Genomic DNA, 19,600 nt, shown 5'->3' with positions numbered 1-19,600 from the left:
CATTATCACAAATATATATATATACATACATAAATACCAAATTCCAACTAATACGAAAGAAATTATAGCGGATATAACAAATGAATTTGACATGATTAGAGATTAAGTATAATGAATATCGACACTCTACGAATAATAACAAATTATCCAAAAACAAATTAACGTAACATAACGAATATAACAGAATGAAATTATGTATTTTACGAATGACAACAAACCGAAACTAAACAAAATTTCCCGTTGTGCACAAGTCTAGATTCAGATACTTTGATAAATAAGACCCAGTCATTTTTTATTTAAATGCAGAATACATTTTGGAAGGCAGATGGGTATAGAGAAAAAGGCTGATGACTAAAGGAGTTGAAAATCTTCACTCAAAAAATTGAGTGAAGATCCACTTCAATTGTCTAATCATATGTGCCAAAAACGATATGTAACCCTCACTACAAGTGCTTCTACAAACATAAACACTTGACAGCAGCACTTACCAATTTTTATACACGTATATAAATATTCCTTGATATAATAAAACAAATATGCTGTTCTGTCACTTTAAGTGATTCTCACGAAACCTTCACAAATCATAAAACCAACTATTAAAGTGAATGCGATTATGAAGTCAATACTATTCATAATAATGTGTTGTTGCTTTAACAGCGCTTAAGAGATAAAATCCCAAATGGATGGATGGTGACAGCAGTTAATCCCAGGCATAGCATTCCACACTTCCAGGCTGCCCTGCTCGTGTTTCCATTAGATAGAACACTCAGACGAATACCTCAATAGTCACTGATCCAAAAGAAAGGAAGAACAAGGAAAATCCAAATCGTGTAGTACATCCAAACCACGCTTTATTCAAATAAAATGTATGTACTCACAAACAAAAAACGGTACAAGGCATATCTCAAGCGCCTTACCAAAGTGGGCATGATGATGCCACCGCTTAGCGCTTCCCTACACGTTTCGCCTGAAGGAATGTCTTCCAAGGGACTACAGAGTTGGCAGTGAAGGCTGACAGTGATATCTAAATAGGCTGCAGGCTATGTCTACCAGAGGGCTCTTCTACCAGACAATAATACTAATATTTTTATTATTTTAATATTAATTACTGGGGCTTAGTATTTATGACTAATATTGATGTGCCTAATTGAGGCATTGTCTATTATATTATCATTGTATTAGGATTGCCGTCTGGTAGAAGTACACTGGGATGCCTGGGCATTTGGCGTTTTATCCCTTAAGCGCTCTAAGTTTCTGGTAAGCGGCTGTGTGGATCTCTGGTAGCTGGCACACAGTGGTGGTGTGTTCTTAGAAGAATTAGTTTTCGCTAATTGGTGGATTTTTGGATTTACACACCTGGGACTTTATGAATATTTATGGACACGTTCATCATATGAATTGTGTTGATTTCTTAATCTCATTCACTTTAATAGTTGGTTTTATGATTTGTGCATGTTTTATGTGAATCACTTAAGTCACAGCGTAAGATATTTGTGTTATTTTATCTAATCATATGAAAAGCAAGTTACTGTTTATTAATTTCATCTGCACATAACTAGATATTCAAAATTCTTTATTTAGTTTTATGCATCACAACAACATATCATGACAACAAATGCGGGTACAGATAGACTAACAAAGGCCTAATACAAGAAACAATGAAACGTAATAAAGGAACACAGCTACAATTTATTGAGTAAAGGTTCTTTAATAAATCAGAATCAAAAACATTTTGAAAGAAATATTAATTCATCTGAACACTTGTTCATTTTCTGTTCTGTATTGTCCATCTTCTTTAGACCCTGTGTTCTCTTCTGGACTGTCTCTTGACCCCGGAGAATGTGCCACCAGACTCATCAAGAGACTTGTATGAGTTGTATTTTGTCTTTGCCTGTATCTGGGCTTTTGGTGGGGCCCTGCACAAAGATCAGGTTTGTAATGACAGCTTGATATTTGTTTGTATGCCTGGCCGATATCTTTGTCATATGTGTAACATTCCATCCAAAAAGCATTGCATACTAAGCAGGCGCAAAGCATCGTCTTCATTCATCAGGATGACTGCAGAAAGGGTGAAGTATTCATGCACATGACATAAAACACTACAAGATCTTTATTTCTGCTCGTCACCCTGTAATTTTCCTTTATTAACTTCTTCTTTCTTCTAGCCTTATGTAATTGCTCAGTCTTTTGTGTATTTCCTTTCTTGATATTCCCATCTTCTCTTTGATACCCAAGAACAAGGTCAGGAAGAACAAAGACAATCAGGCCCAGCTAAGTTAAAATGGAAACACACTATCTACTGAGGATGACTAAATCTTCCATTATAATGAGCATTCTTAGAAATATTGGTTCGTAATGTACTTCTATACTGGCTCTTGCACATCATTTTTACTAAAACTGAAGAGCATTTTATGTAGTTGAGTTTTATTTAGAGTTCTTTTAAACTCTGTATTTATCTTGGTAACAATCAGCAGCAAGACTAACATTACTGCTGCTCTTACAAGGGCCAACCCTGAAGGCAAATACATATCTATCTGGATAGTAAACCGCAGGATGGAAGATGTATGCTTCAATACGTAAAAGTAGTAGCCCTCCAACCACTTTTAGTGTTGTTTGCATGGTAATTTGGTTGAATTGGCTGCAGATTTGCCTGCCCACAGCTAAGAAGTGCCAGGAACTCTGGTCTGCCATTTTACGGCATCAAAGTGATCCCTATTTCCAATCCCTACTCTACCAGCAATCTGTTAAATACAAGTGCAGGCAAATAATAATAATGACACAAATTGACACTGTTAGAGAAGAGCTTAAGAGTCTAATATAAGTAAAAAGAAACCAGTAACAGAATATGGAAGATGGAATATGGTGTCTGCTGTTGCTGACTTCCTTCTGAAAAAGTTTGCTGCCTGGCTGTCCGTGGCTTTAATATTCTTTGTAAATCACTGACCTATGATAAGTATGCAGCCAATGAAGTCCTAATTCCGTGTACACACGGGCGGACTCTTCGGCATCAAAGGTCTGGCGGTCTTTCCGATGGACTTTCCATGGACTTTTGATGGACTTCCGACGGACTTTCGAACGAACGCACTTGCCTACATACGATCACACCAAAGTCCGACGAATTCGTACGTGATGACATACGACCGGACTAAAATAAGGAAGTTCAGCTAGTAGCCAATAGCTGCCCTAGCTTCGGTTTTCGTCCGTCGGACTAGCATACAGACAAACGGATTTTTCGACCGGACTCGAATCCGTCGGAAAGATTTGAAACATGTTTCAAATCTAAAGTCCGTCTGATTTTCGACCAAAAAAGTCAGCTGCAGGTTCCATGAAGCCCACACGGTCAGATTGTCCAACGAATTAATTCCGTCGGACCAGTCTGGTCGAAAAGTCCGCCCGTGTGTACACGGCATTACTCCCAGTCTGCATACTTGTTCAGGTTTGTGAGTTTGGTGAACACAGAAGCCACAGGATCTGAAAACCAGCCAGGTAATCCATAATGCTTAGAAGCAAGCTAACAATGGCAACCAACCAATATGTTATTTGTTTACTTCAACACCATTAGAAGGCTGGAGAGATGAAGAGAGTTTCTTGCTAGTCCACTCATCATGAGTCATGTTAAATATGGAAAATATTCTCACATGAACTTCAGTGGGCAACTGTGTGTTTAAAAAAAAAAAGTGCACTTCCAGCCCATTCACAATGAATGACCTGCCCCAAGAACAAAATATGATATACTGTACTGCAGATTACCTCCTTAGATGTGCTAGACTACCGCTATGCAAAAATGTCTATGGCAGCAGCTATCAGCAGTGGGTGCCGGCCACTTCTGCTCCTGCCTGTCAGACCTCAGGTGCTCCAGCCCTGTAGGTGCCGTAACAAACTGCAGTGGCACTGTAGCAGTCAGGGCTGGTTCACACCATAAAAACACACTCTGGATCCGTTGCGGATGCGTTTTTGCATGTGCATTTTTACCGTATTTTTGGTGTGTTTCAGTGCATTTATGGATACATTTCAGATGCTTTTCTTCCTTCTTTTCACCTGTTTTTTTTTTTTTCACTGTACTAGGGTCCGGTGCATTTTTTATGTGTTTTTGATGCGTTCCAGTGCATTCCTTTGCGTTTTGATGCGTTTTACTGCATTCCAGTACAGTCCAGTGCAGGAAAAATGCAGCATGTTGAACTTTTTTTCTGGAACTGGGAAGCCCTGGAACTGACTGCACTGGTGTGAACTGTGCCATTGGAAACCATATAACCTATTTTTCATGCATTTTTGATGCTGAAAAAAAAAAAATGGACTGCATGTGGTGTGAACTGACCCTCCACCTTGCTGCTTCCATCCATTCAGGCTGGATCTGCACAAATGAAATGGAGCAGTCATACAGAGTAGCACTACTGCCAACTTGACAAGCCAGTTTCTTCTGCACTGCACTTCAAGTCTTTCAAGTCTGACAATTTACAGTGCCTTGAAAAAGTATTCATACCCCTTGAAATTTTCCACATTTTGTCATGTTACAACCAAAAACGTAAATGTATCTTATTAGGATTTTTTTTTTTTGTGATAGACCAATGCAAAGTGGCACATAATTGTGGACGGAAAATGATAAATGGTTTTCAACATTTTTTATAAATAAATATGCGAAAAGTGTGGAGTGCATTTGTATTCAGCCCCCTTTACTCTGATACCCCTAACTAAAATCTAGTGGAACCAATTGCCTTCAGAAGTTACCTAATTAGTAAATAGAGTCCACCTGTGTGTAATTTAATCTCAATTTAAATACAGCTGTTCTGTGAAGCCCTCAGAGGTTTGTTAGAGAACCTTAGTGAACAAACCGCATCATGAAGGCCAAGGAACACACCAGATCCGTCAGGGATAAAGTTGTGGAGAAGTTTAAAGCAGGGTTAGGTTAAAAAAAAATAGGGGGGCTGAATACAAATGCACCCCACGCTTTTCACGGATTTATTTGTAAAAAAAAAAGGTTAAAACCATTTACCTTTTTCCTTCCACTTCACAATTATGTGCCACTTTGTGTTGGTCTATCACAGTGGCGGCTGATGGTTTTTTATTTGGGGGGGTGGCAAACAACTGAACCCCTCCCCCCCACAGCAACTCAAACCCCCCACCACCCCGCTGTCCGCCAGTTGGTCCAACGGCACTTACCCCATCTAGCTGATGGGGATCAGGCATCCATGGCGTGGTGGTGGGGATTGGGCATCCAGGCATCAGCGGGGACTGGGCGGCTCTTCTCCTCCTCGCTTCCGCTGTGCGTCTCCTCCCCTCCTCCTGGGGGTCCTATAGGATTGCCTGTCCTTTCAGCCAATTGGGTGACGGGTATCAGTCCCGCTTGCCAATTGGCCGGGAGAAGGATCAGTGTTGCAACATCGAATATTCATTTGCTGTTGCAACACACCTGGGTGGGCTCCGGACGCATCCTCAGCATTCCGAGCCCACCCTATTTTGAAGCCTATTAGAGCCTATGGCTCTAATCAGGTGCTTTATAAAAAAAAAACCCTGGCTGCTGTAATTCATGCGCCCGGTGACCCGAAAGGGGCTGGATGCATGAATAGGGGGCGCCGCGGCGGCCATGGATAGATTCATGCTCATATAGGGGTGGCGAGGACAGAGGGGGTGGCGCCGGGTCTGGGCCGCCCCTGGTCTATCACATAAAATCCCAATAAAATACATTTACATTTTTGGTTGTATCGTGACAAAATGTGGGATATTTTCAAGGGGTATGAATTATTTTTCAAGGCACTGTATATGCTTACAAAAAAATTTTCATGACACTCTTTTACAGCTTACCACAACCCACAGAGCATTTGGTGCAATAAAACACACTCTATATCTTTGTTGGGGTGTAAATAAAATGTATCAAACCCCAGATTTAAAAATGTAATATTTTGTTGCTTACAAGTCCTTAGATGTGGTGGCTACATGTGTTTTCGTCTCTGTTTTTTTTTTTCTTTCTTTATACCTTACACTTCTTGTCCTAGGATGACAATGCTCATTCACCTTACTGTATGGAGGAACAGCCCTGTCAACCTAGTGCAGGAAGTCTGATAGAACTACCACACATCTCCCTCTCCTCATCTTTATAACATAGGGGGGAGGGGTTCTGTAGTCCACTGAGATTGCATAATACAAATAGCTGCTAATTGATAATGGCGCAGCAGAGACCACAGGAAATTGTCAACTTATAAGATTTCTAGAAGGATCAACGGTATATTTTTAAATTTTTTTTTGTATACATGCCAAGGTTGGTGAAGCACTTGCAGATTTTATGACTAAGGGGGCTCGTTTTGCATTTTTTTTTCATGTTGATTGAAATCTGTAATAAACACAGATTATACACATGCTTGATAAGATGCAGACATTCATTCTCATGGAACAAGTCTTTGGTTCTTCATCTAGTAAATCACCTTTAAATATAGGACACAAAACACCAAAAAATTGGCAGAAGAGCGTGTATTCAGTAGCAGAGGGGCAACAAAACAACAAAGAATGCGGTATGCTAGGTGAAATCATATGATACTTTGCTGTGTGAAAGACCTTCCACTTAATCGATCCAAATTTAGATAAATTATTTTATGTAGTAGTTCTGCTTTATTTGAAATGTAAGGATAGCGCATTATGGAAAATGAGGTTTACAATAAGACAGAGACTTTCAGGAGATTTTATCCTGGGTTTGGTGCCATGGACTCTGGCTCAGGTGTAATCCAGCTGTTGCCTGGGACTTCAGGTATCCAGGATCGTGGGAAGCCTGCGGCTACTTATGAGATTGTATTTATTATTTTTGTAAGAAAAAAAAGATTAATCTTAGTTTTTTATCTTTAAAGCTGATGGATTACAGAGCTGAATTCAGCCATTGGTGGATCAAAGAAATGAAAGCGGTGAAATTTCCAGGGCAAGGAACAGTTTTTGACTATTATCTGGATAACAAAACTAGAAAGTTTATCCCATGGAGTGAAAAAGTCTTAAAATTTAACATGGATCCAGATATGCCTCTACAGGTAGGTAGCATATCATTTCATATCGTGGAATTAAAACTAATAATTGGATTATTTTCTGTGGACTATATATATTTTTCTAATCCATTGTTTTTTGGAATTGTATATCTGATATACACACAAAAACACTTTGTGGACAATGTGTCCACCTGAATGAAAAAAAAGACAAAAAAAAAACTTACATTTCGTACAGGTCCAAACTGACCTAATACAAATGGAGCATGTGAAGACATACCAACCTGCACAAACCAGTCAATATAAAGAGGTACAGAAAAATGTGCCTGTTATGTATAGATTACAAGGCATCCAGCTATGTAGTACCCAGCTGGTGTTTCCAAATGTGATTGAATTTGCACATAGTCTTATGTAATATAAGCAATAATTATTACTCTTATTATATAAGAGATATGTTTGATTTTCATATGCCATACACCTATTCAATTCCTGTAGCCAATCCACATTTGGGGGGGGTGGGGGGGGGTTGAAATCAATTTAAAGCAGAGTTCCAAGCCGCACACTGGGAAGATATTATCCAAAAATATTTATTATCAGGATCATACAGGATATAGTGGCAAAAAGGTACAGGCAATCAACTAATGCATTTCGCACTTATGCTAAGTGCTTACTGATGAGTAAGCACTTAGCATAAGTGCGAAACGCGTTAGCTGATTGCCTGTACCTTTTTGCCACTATATCCTGTATGATCCTGATTTTACAATAAATATTTTTGGATAATATCTTCCCAGTGTGCGGCTGTCCGGATTTTCTCATCTACCTTCAGCAGTGTCCCAGAAGATGATGAGGCCATTCAGAAGGCGTAGCGTGACTCACGCGTGCGCAGTAGGGAACCGGCCCTTAGTTGCAGTGCCGGCGCCTGCATCCGAGCCGATGGATGAATCGGCTTCGGGGACCGACATCGTGGGATCCCTGGACGAGGTAAGTGTCCTTATATTAAAAGTCAGCAACTACAGTATTTTTAGCTGCTGACTTTTAATTTTTTTTTTTTTTTTTTTTTTTTTTTTAGAGGCTGAAACTCCGCTTTAACTTTAAGAATTTTATGAGCGGCAAAAAGTGATCTGGAGACTACAGGAGAGGACCCCATTACAGCATTGATAACCTAATAACCTCAGACCAGTATCATTTGCATTTTGGGCAGGGCCACTGTAGATGTGTCGGGTTTCCCTGGGGTTAGTTGCATTTACTATACTTATACTGTGAAGAAATCGGATGATATTTTGTTATATTTTCTTTGCCCCAGCTTAATAAATCAAATGGATTTACCTGGCTTTTTATGTAGGAAAAGCTCTCTATATAAAAAAAAAGTTTGTGTTGCGAAAAGCAAAATATTGAGTTCTCCATTTAAGTTTAAATTTAAATGAAATAACTGGTGTTTTTTTTTTCCATGCATTATCCTTGCTTTTAAAAAAAAAAAAAACTGAATTAATATGTCCGTGTGCATGCACCTAAAGGCCCACTCACATCTTCAACCCAAACTGACCCATGGTTTTGTAGTATAGTCTCGGCACTACATTGTATAGGAAGCCAGATGCTGCAGTCAATGTAAAGCACTCTCAACGTGCTGTATACAGTAGTTCAATACTGCAGAGAAGACATCTTATTGCTGACACTGCTTTGTAAACAAATCTATAAGTCACTATTGCTAGAACTTTGGATGCACATACCCATATGTTAAAAAGGAAATAAGGATCTTTGGTATGAGTGAAACCTAAATGCTTCCAGGAAAAGGTTCTGCTTCATTAACACTGACCTCTTCTTTACAATATTTATCAATTTTTCAGTGATATCTTTGGTTCCTATATAAGCAATCAGATATTCTGGTGTTATTACTTTTGATAATCAAACTTATTATGTTTGTTTAAAATAAATGTTTTAACTTTAGCTTTACCATATTGAGCTCAGGAAATCATTACTATTGTCACATATTGTTATGTTTTCATCACCGCAGGCAGTTTTTGTCCATACCTCTGAAACCACGTGTCTGGGATACTTTACTGACCTGTTGATACAGAAAGCCAAGCCAGTTATGTTAGTGGGAGGTGCAGGAGTGGGCAAGACGGTGTTCCTGAATGATAGATTGGCCTTCCTGTCTGACCTTTACATGATATCTAAAGTTCCATTCAACTACTATACCACATCAGCTGCGCTGCAAAGTAAGCAAGCAAGAGAAAGTATAACGTTTTTAGTGAGCAATTATTTTGAATCAAGGTTGTGTTTACGTTAAAATCATTAGTGATTTGAGTTTCACATTTTAATGCTTGGTTTTCTGTGTTTAATGTGTTCATATAGAGATTTGGGGATTAGCCACTAGAGGGGGCTCTGTATTTTACTCCACTTTGTTCAACATCCCTGCTTATCAACTGCTAAGATAGGATACCAACATCCCTGCTTATCAACTGCTAAGATAGGATACCAACATCCCTGCTTATCAACTGCTAAGATAGGATACCAACATCCCTGCTTATCAACTGCTAAGATAGGATACCAACATCCCTGCTTATCAACTGCTAAGATAGGATACCAACATCCCTGCTTATCAACTGCTAAGATAGGATACCAACATTCCTGCTTATCAACCGCTAAGATAGGATACCAACATTCCTGCTTATCAACCGCTAAGATAGGATACCAACATTCCTGCTTATCAACCGCTAAGATAGGATACCAACATTCCTGCTTATCAACTGCTAAGATAGGATACCAACATTCCTGCTTATCAGCCGCTAAGATAGGATACCAACATTCCTGCTTATCAACTGCTAAGATAGGATACCAACATCCCTGCTTATCAACTGCTAAGATAGGATACCAACATCCCTGCTTATCAACTGCTAAGATAGGATACCAACATCCCTGCTTATCAACTGCTAAGATAGGATACCAACATCCCTGCTTATCAACTGCTAAGATAGGATACCAACATTCCTGCTTATCAACCGCTAAGATAGGATACCAACATTCCTGCTTATCAACTGCTAAGATAGGATACCAACATTCCTGCTTATCAACCGCTAAGATAGGATACCAACATTCCTGCTTATCAACTGCTAAGATAGGATACCAACATTCCTGCTTATCAGCCGCTAAGATAGGATACCAACATTCCTGCTTATCAACTGCTAAGATAGGATACCAACATTCCTGCTTAACAACTGTTAAGATACCAGCCATGCAGACAGTGCATTGTTTTCTGTTGGTCAGCTGACTTATAAATGTGCGTTGTGCAGTCAAAACAGGAAGCAGCATTTAATGAGAAAATATGCCCCTCCCCCATGTACATATATATTTTAATTAGCAATGATACATATAATAATTTAGGTTGTATATAAAACCGATCTCTTTCATATTCTCACACATACACACACATACATTATATTAAAATATTATACAATTTTTTTAACACAATGTATAGATTTGTTACCAGCTTTTTCTTTGCCTGAAAAATTTGTATCAGTATAAAACGGTATCTGACATACAGTGGCATTCACTGTATGTCATGTATTATTTTTGAATACCCTGTAGTTCTGTACTACTAGTGACTGCAGCACGGTTTAGGGCTAACTAAATGATTATCATAGTGCTTCAATGTACTTTGCCAACCTGTGGTTCTCTGTTTTTCTTGGCCTAGGCAAAGACCAGGGACATTTTCCTGGTCCCAGCAGGACAAGATAACAACCAATAAACTAGTTATAAATGGATTCTGGGTTTCATATATACAGTATTTCACAAAAGTGAGTACACCCCTCACATTTTGTAAATATTTTATTCTATCTTTTCTTGTGACAACACTGAAGAAATGACACTTTGCTACAATGTAAAGTAGTGAGTGTACAGCTTGTATAACAGTGTAAATTTGCTGTCCCCATTACGTTCAAAAGTTATGCACTAGACTCTGCCTTATGCGTTGGCTGAAGAAATGTCTAAAACTGTTCTATTATGATGGGTCAAAAGTGCTGGTTGGTGTTTTTCGGGGTTGGGGAGGGTAAAAGAGAAGTTTTCTATCTGCATTGTCTTCTGTTATTGCTCATATAATATGGATGCTCAAAAAGATATACTCTGTATGTACTGTCTTTTTATTTTTCTACTGCAGTAATTGTATGTATCATATGAGCAATTTATTAATAAACAAGTTTTGATTCAGAAAAAAATTTGCTGTACCCTCAAAAATTATTTGTCTAAACCGCTGGCAACAACAGTGAGTACACCCCTAAGTGAAAATGTCCAAATTGGGCCCAATTAGCCATTTTCCTTCCCCTGTGTCATGTGACTCATTAGTGTTACAAGGTCTCAGGTGTAAATGGGGAGCAGGTGTGTTAAATTTGGTGTTATCGCTCTCACTCTCTTATACTGGTCACTGGAAGTTCAATATGGCACCTCATGGCAAAACTCTCTGAGGATCTGAAAAAAAGAACTGTTGTGCTACATAAAGATGGCCTAGGCTATAAGAAGATTGTCAAGATCCTGAAACTGAGCTGCAGCATGGTGACCAAGACTATACAGTGGTTTAACAGGACAGGTTCCACTCAGAACAGGCCTCCCCATGGTCGACCAAAGAAGTTGAGTGCATGTGCTCAGGGTCATATCCAGTCTTTGGGAAATAGACGTATGAGTGCTGCCAGCATTACTGCAGAGGCTGAAGGGGTGGTGGGTCAGTCTCTCAGTGCTCAGACCATACGCCGCACACTGCATCAAATTGGTCTGCATGGCTGTCGTCCCAGAAGGAAGCCTCTTCTAAAGATGATGCACAAGTCCGAAAACAGTTTGCTGAAGACAAGCAGACTAAGGACATGGATTACTGGAACCATGTCCTATGGTCTGATGAGACAAAGATAAACTTATTTGGTTCAGATGGTGTCAAGCGTGTGTGGCAGCAACCAGGTGAGGAATACAAAGACAAGTGTGCCTTGCCTACAGTCAAGCATAGTGGTGGAAGTGTCATGGTCTGCATGAGTGCTGCCGGCCAGATGGTGTCAAGCGTGTGTGGCAGCAACCAGGTGAGGAATACAAAGACAAGTGTGCCTTGCCTACAGTCAAGCATAGTGGTGGAAGTGTCATGGTCTGCATGAGTGCTGCCGGCACTGGGGAGCTACAGTTCATTGAGGGAACCATGAATGCCAACATGTACTGTGACATACTGAAGCAGAACATGATCCCCTCCCTTCCGAGACTGGGCCACAGGGCATAACGACCCCAAACACATCTCCAAGACGACCACTGCCTTGCTAAAGAAATTGAGGGTAAAGGTGATGGACTGGCCAAGCATGTCTCCAGACCTAAACCCTATTGAGCATCTGTAGGGCATCATAAAAAAGGAAGGTGGAGGAGCACAATGTCTCTAACATCCACCATCTCCGTGATGTCATCGGGGAGGAGTGGAAAAGGACTCCAGTGGCAACCTGTGAAGCTCTGGTGAACTCCATGCCCAAGAGGGTTAAGGTAGTCCTGGAAAATAATGGTGGTCACATAAAATATTGACACTTTGGGCTCAATTTGGACATTTTCACTTGTGGGTGTACTTACTTTTGTTGCCAGAGGTTTAGACATTAATGGCTGTGTGTTGAGTTATTTTGAGGGGACAGCAAATTTACACTGTTAAACAAGCTATACATTCACGATTTTACATTGTAGCAAAGTGTCATTTATTCAGTGTTGCCACATGAAAAGATATAATAAAATATTTACAAAAATGTGACGGGTGTACTAACTTTTGTGAGGTACTGTATTTATTATGATACAGACCATATCTAAGCTTCCCAATATCTTATAAAGTCACACTTATGTTAGAAATGGTACATTGGATTCTACCACTGAGAAGTTCTTGGGGTAGAAATGAAGTGACACCTTACAACCTCATCCTTAACCTTACTCTTATGCCGCGTACACACGGTCGGACTTTCCGGCATACTTGGTCCGGCGGACCAGAGTGTGCCGGACAATCCGCCCGTGTGTGGGCGCCGGCGGAGTTTTCCGGCGGACTTTTTCCCAAAAGCCCGCCGGACCTAGATTTGAAGAAAGTTTTAAATCTTTCCGCCGGACTCAGTTTCGCGCGGAAAGTCCGCTCGTGTGTGTGCTGGTCCGACGGAAAGCCCGCTCGTGTGTATGCTGGTCCGACGGACCAGATACGACACGAGGGCAGGGTATTGCATCTCGCGCTCGCTGCAATAGGAAAAACAAATTTTCCTATTGCGGCGAGCGCGGGGCATACCAGGCCCTTAGGTCTGGTATTGATTATAAAGGGAACCCCCTACGCCGAAAAAAACGGCGTGGGGTCCCCCCTAAAATCCATACCAGACCCCGATCCGAGCACGCAGCCTGGCCGGTCAGGAAAAGGGGTGGGGACGAGCGGGCGCCCCCCCCTCCTGAACCGTACCAGGCCACATGCCCTCAACATGGGGGGTGGGTGCTTTGGGGGAGGGGGGCCGCCCTGCGGGCCCCCCCACCCCAAAGCACCTTGTCCCCATGTTGATGAGGACAAGGGCCTCTTCCCGACAACCCTGGCCGTTGGTTGTCGGGGTCTACGGGCGGGGGCTTATCGGAATCTGGGAGCCCCCTTTAATAAAGGGGCCCCCAGATCCCGGCCCCCCACCCTATGTGAATGAGTATGGGGTACATGGTACCCCTACCCATTCACCTAGGGAAAAAGTGTAAGTAATAAAACACACTACACAGGTTTTTAAAATAGTTTATTAAACAGCTCCGGGGGGGATCTTCCTCCGGCTTCGGGGGTCTTCTTCCGGCTTCGGGGGTCCCTCCGCTTCATCTTCTCCCGGCGTCCGGTTGGTTCTTCTCCGCTCTCTTCTCTCCAGTTCTTCGGCCGGCTCCTCTGCTGTCTTCAGGTAGCTCTCTTGCCAGCAGAGGTCCGGACTTCTTGTCTTCTTCTCTTCTCCAGATGTTGACACGACGCTCTCTCCGGCTGGACTGCTCTCCGAGGGCTGCGTTGTGACTTATATAGGCGGAGACCCCGCCCCCTTTTGATGTCACAGTCCCTGGGCATGCTGGGACTGTGACGTTTTAGGGGGCGTGGTCACTGGGTGATGTTGACCACGCCCCCTAAAACGTCACAGTCCCAGCATGCCCAGGGACTGTGACATCAAAAGGGGGCGGGGTCTCCGCCTATATAAGTCACAACGCAGCCCTCGGAGAGCAGTCCAGCCGGAGAGAGCGTCGTGTCAATATCTGGAGAAGAGAAGAAGACAAGAAGTCCGGACCTCTGCTGGCAAGAGAGCTACTTGAAGACAGCAGAGGAGCCGGCCGAAGAACTGGAACACCGGGAGAAGAACCAACCGGACGCCGGGAGAAGATGAAGCGGAGGGACCCCCGAAGCCGGAGGAAGATCCCCCCCCGAGCTGTTTAATAAACTATTTTAAAAACCTGTGTAGTGTGTTTTATTACTTACACTTTTTCCCTAGGTGAATGGGTAGGGGTACCATGTACCCCATACTCATTCACATAGGGTGGGGGGCCGGGATCTGGGGGCCCCCTTATTAAAGGGGGCTCCCAGATTCCGATAAGCCCCCGCCCGCAGACCCCGACAACCAACGGCCAGGGTTGTCGGGAAGAGGCCCTTGTCCTCATCAACATGGGGACAAGGTGCTTTGGGGTGGGGGGGGGCCTGCAGGGCAGCCCCCCTCCCCCAAAGCACCCACCCCCCATGTTGAGGGCATGTGGCCTGGTACGGTTCAGGAGGGGGGGGGCGCTCGCTCGTCCCCACCCCCTTTCCTGACCGGCCAGGCTGCGTGTTCGGATCGGGGTCTGGTATGGATTTTAGGGGGGACCCCACGCCGTTTTTTCGGCGTAGGGGGTTCCCTTTATAATCCATACCAGACCTAAGGGCCTGGTATGCCCCGCGACGGGGCTCGCAAGGTGTCAATCTCGCCGATAAAAGCGGCAAGATTGACATCCTTTTCTAGTCCCGTCGCACCTGAGTCACGTTCAAAATGAACGGACTTGTCCGTGTGTGGGCAAGTCCGTTCATTCTGAAAGTCCGCCGGAACTCCGGCGAAAGTCCGTCGGAAAGACGGGCGGACTTAGCCCGCCGGAAAGTCCGGGCGTGTGTGGGCAAGTCCGTCCGTTTTAAAGTCCGGCGCACCTGGCGGACAAAGTCCGTCGGAAAGTGTGCCGGACCAAGTAGGATAGAAAGTCCGACCGTGTGTACGCGGCATTAGGCTAATCATTACACTTAAACCTGATCTTAGTCTGGCCAAACCCACCTACTATATACAGCAAAAAACACTGAAATACTGTGCATAAAATCACCTCTACTCATTTAAAAAATGTTTTCTTCTTTCTTTTAATTTTAAATTACTATAAACACTTAGTCTAAAGAGAAATGAACACTGTTTAAGGTTTTAATCTCACTGCAAGCCTAAAAACATTTTTGTTCCCTCCACTGTAATGTTTGGAGATTTTTTCCTCAAAATGGTAAAAATAATTAAAAAGTGACTTAAGAACAGCATTTGATGTATTCTCTGCAGATGCTTGATTCATTCTAGCAATACATTTTACATTTGTAAAAAATCTATTCATTTATTTCCATATTAAAATGAAGTAGGAAGTGTGAATCCCCATTATAGCAAAACGAGGAGGAGGGAGCCTTTCTGTTGGCTATACAGAGAACCCTAAGAAGTTTTCATATTTAGGACTTCTTTAATGCACAAGTATCTAGCTTACATGTTTTGCTTCCATCAGGGATTCTGGAAAAGTCCTTGGAGAAGAAAGCGGGACGTAACTATGGCCCAATAGGAAATAAAAAATTGGTATATTTTATTGATGACATGAACATGCCTGAGGTTGACAAGTATGGAACTGTCCAACCACATGCCCTGATCAGACAGCACCTTGACTATGGACACTGGTAACAAACTCACATGAGCTCATAACATAATAAATACAAAATTAAATGACAAGTGTTATTTTGCAATGGAATAAAGGCACTTTACCTTTTTAATTCATTGTTGTAGGTATGAACGGCAGAAGATGACTCTAAAAGAAGTTCATAATTGCCAGTATGTGGCGTGTATGAATCCAACTGCTGGAAGCTTTACCATTAACCAAAGACTGCAGGTAAAACTGTATTTCATAAAACCTCCCACTTTACACCTGTATATCTAGTTTTCACATTGTCAGTTTTGGCTACATTTTCATTTTAGCCATGGATAACTACAGTTGCTTTGTGTTGGTTTTAGTTGAACAAATTACCAGAAAAAAACTGTGTCCATCATGTCTTACTCTATTACTTCATAGTACAAAAATGATGTATATGGGATCTTTTAGTAAGAGTGTGAGTACAATACTGTCTCTTGCTCAGTCCATCAATCTGTCATTTAGAGGTCATCTCTTAAGGATAAGTTCACCTTTTAGAAAAAAATAATAAATGCACATTTTTTGCAGGTAAAAAAATGTGCATTTGTTATTGTTTTCTTTTTGAGCCTGTAAAGCATTGCACCCATGATTAGCAGAGCTCTGGTGCCATGCAAGTCTCCTTCAGATCTGTCAGTACAGTGTATATATGTGTACCTGTACATCCCATACAGGCAGGCAGATACACTGGCACGAAGAAATTAATGAAGCTATGATAGTTCATTAAGAACTACAAGCCGACAACCGCAAAGGATGTCGGGGCTTGTAGTTCATTCACACACAGAGCTGTGTGTGAATGAATGACGTGGCTGTGTGGGTGAAGCCTTGCATGGCAGAGCTGATTTTAAAAAGGGACAGCTAGTACAGGGAACTTCTTCCCATGCTGCTGTCACAGGGAGGGAGGGGGGGGGGGACACATAACATGTTCCCAAAGGTGAACTTATCCATTAACTGGGTTATCACTTAACTGGGATGTCTACAGTAAACTGAATTTTTACCGGCTGATGAGCACTTTGCACATCACCTAATGATTTTTGTACTGTCAAGTATACTGAACAAGCTAGGTTTGTTTAATATGAGAGTGCAGACTGCAGTAACTGATGGCAATCAAATCAGCTGTTTCTTCAGACTGCTATTAAATGTCTTTAGGCAGCCTTAATATTGAATTACAATTAAGTCTAAAATTAGGTAAAACTGCTGCTGTTAATAAAATTAGTGATGGGGTAGAGGGGTGGGGGTTCTAGGGTGGGTCCATTGTGCCATGCCATTGTGTGCTCTAAAAGATCAAGCATTTAAGTAAAGATCACATAACAATGCATGTTTGAAAGTATCTGGGAGTTAATGCTTCATGTAAGGTGTCCAAACACATTAGCATTTGTTGACTGTGTCATTGAGTGTTTATGCCAATAATTGTTTATTCGATCATTGTTGAGGTTGATCTTTGGTATACTGTACCTTTCCCAAAAATCATGTTAACCAATTGCAATAACCCCTTCCGATACCTTCTGATTTTAGGAGAGTTCCACCATATGTGTAGTAGAGTGTCAGCCAATTGTAAACTACCAACCTTAAAGTAGTTGTAAACCCTTACATACCACTTGTATGCCTATAATAAGGGTTATCTGTAGGTACTGGAAATATCTCTTAAACCTGCACGGTTCAGGAGATATTTATCATATACGCTTGCGTCGACGTCATCGGCGCATGTGCACTGAAGAAAAGGCACGACCGTGCCGTTTCTACAGGGCCCATGCTGTGATCATCGGCTCCCACACGCATGCACAGTTGTGACATCACGCGACTCCGGCCAGTCACAGAGCCGGAGTCCGCAGCCCCAGAAGGAAGAGGGGTGAAGATGGATGCAGCCACCAGTGGGGACATTGGGGACATTGCGGGCTTCGTTTGTAGGTAAGTGGCACATAATGGGCTAGTATGCAATGCATATTAGCCCATTATGCTTTTAATATGCAGGGAACTAAAGAGGAAGTAAAACCCATCAGGGTTTACTTCCTCTTTAAGAAGTGGGGTCAAACATGGCCATTGTGGTGGCATATACCAGCACATCTGGAATTAATGGAGAGTGGCCTAGTTTTACCATATTTGTTTCTGTTTCTCCTTGATGTCTCTTTTCCACTGTCTGGTATATGGGAAGGAAGCAGATCTTGGCCCACAAGTGAAGAGTTGTAAATGGCAGAAAATCTGAGGGGTTGCATCCTTTAACCAAAAAGACCAATGTGCTGTTGGCTTGATTCACAACACTAACACATCAGGATATGGATTCTTATTTTCAAGAAAAATATTGTCGGTCTCATCCCAAGTCTGATGAAATTTGAAAATTACAGTTACTTAGCTAAAATTTATAATTCTTTTCTTTGTAGTACAACTTTGAGAATTGAGGCTATTGTGTTTTTATAAAGTTTCATTTGAGCAATCATTAGTTCAAGGTTTCTAGATTTAAAACATTGGAATATACATTGAATTTGTATTTATATACTAAAACATTGAATTTGTATTTATGTACTAAAACAAGCAACATGTTTGATTTATTTTACTTAAATAGAGACATTTCACAGTATTTGCTGTAAATTTCCCTTCAAACGATGCACTGGAAGCCATCTTTGCCAAGATACTTAGCTTCCACTTCCAACAACACACGTTTCATCCTTCTATCCTCCGCACTGGGCCTACTGTCATACAGGCTGCAATGTGGCTCAACCAGAAAATGGTGCACAATTTCCTGCCTACTGCAATCAAGTTTCATTATATTTTTAATCTGCGAGACATTGCCAACATTTTCCAGGTATGTTAAACATCCCAGTACAAGTAACAATATGGAAAAAAAATAATAATCATGATATTTTAGCATAAAATTTGGGGTCTAAATATTTGTTGTTGATCAGTGGCTCAAAAACTGGTGAAGCAATTAAATAGTATGACAGATAACCAGAAATTTAAGAATAAATGAGCAATGGCAACAAAAGTTAATTGGCAACTCGAGTCTAAGGGTTTTTTTGTTTTTTGTGATACTTCACATGCTAACTAGAACCACCAGTCTTGTACTGATCAGACCGACTAGTCCTACTCATGGGTTAGTAAACATCTAGCGGGTGGGGCATTCACTTATTAGCTGGTAATGAAAAGTGCAGCATTACCCAGAGAGGGAGTTATTTGGCAAAAAGCAGAAAATAGTTCAATAGGGGTGATTGGGAACCAGCTGTCAACACACAGGGCAATAGACTAGTGTATCAGATGTTTTCTAGAACATTTAGCCTGGTATTTAAGATTTTATTATATTTGGCAGGCCATCCATGATGAGTACACAAGCCATTTTATAGTAATACAGAGTTTTCTGATCTAATGCTTATATACTCCAGTGCAACCTCAGAGGAATGTTCTTGCTCAGTATCCTCCAGTGTAGTAATGTCTGACCTTCAATTGGTATAAAAAGACTCTGCATTCTGCCATGCTGAACCATACAGGGAATTCTGATACTAGACTTTGGCTGGAGGTAAAAGTGCATATTAATAGCACATTTAAGATTTTGATTGTTATTAAAGAAACCCTATGTCATGAGAAATTCAGCTTGTGAGTGGGAGTAAAGCTTAAGGGAGCCCTAGTCAGATAGCTGACCTAAGAACCAAAGGCTCACATTTTGCAACCAATGGGTCAGGAAGTTTCTATAACTTTTGTAGGTTCTAGTTAGTCCAAAATTTAGTGTA

General features: G+C 41.5%; 1 protein-coding gene across 1 annotated transcript in view; it reads left to right on the top strand.

Moving 5' to 3' along the window:
• Nucleotides 1-19,600, top strand: part of DNAH11 (dynein axonemal heavy chain 11) — a 424,128-nt gene that overhangs the window by 197,235 nt on the left and 207,293 nt on the right. The window contains exons 45-50 of the mRNA XM_073630040.1: nucleotides 1,800-1,931; nucleotides 6,834-7,007; nucleotides 8,971-9,175; nucleotides 15,711-15,876; nucleotides 15,983-16,085; nucleotides 18,442-18,681. Coding sequence (XP_073486141.1) covers nucleotides 1,800-1,931; nucleotides 6,834-7,007; nucleotides 8,971-9,175; nucleotides 15,711-15,876; nucleotides 15,983-16,085; nucleotides 18,442-18,681 — 1,020 coding nt within the window. The remainder of the gene's footprint in view (nucleotides 1-1,799; nucleotides 1,932-6,833; nucleotides 7,008-8,970; nucleotides 9,176-15,710; nucleotides 15,877-15,982; nucleotides 16,086-18,441; nucleotides 18,682-19,600) is intronic.

The sequence above is a fragment of the Aquarana catesbeiana genome, linkage group LG05, assembly GCF_042186555.1.
Source record: "Aquarana catesbeiana isolate 2022-GZ linkage group LG05, ASM4218655v1, whole genome shotgun sequence".
Taxonomy (NCBI): Eukaryota; Metazoa; Chordata; class Amphibia; order Anura; family Ranidae; genus Aquarana; species Aquarana catesbeiana.
This window is presented reverse-complemented; position numbering and strand designations above follow the sequence as displayed.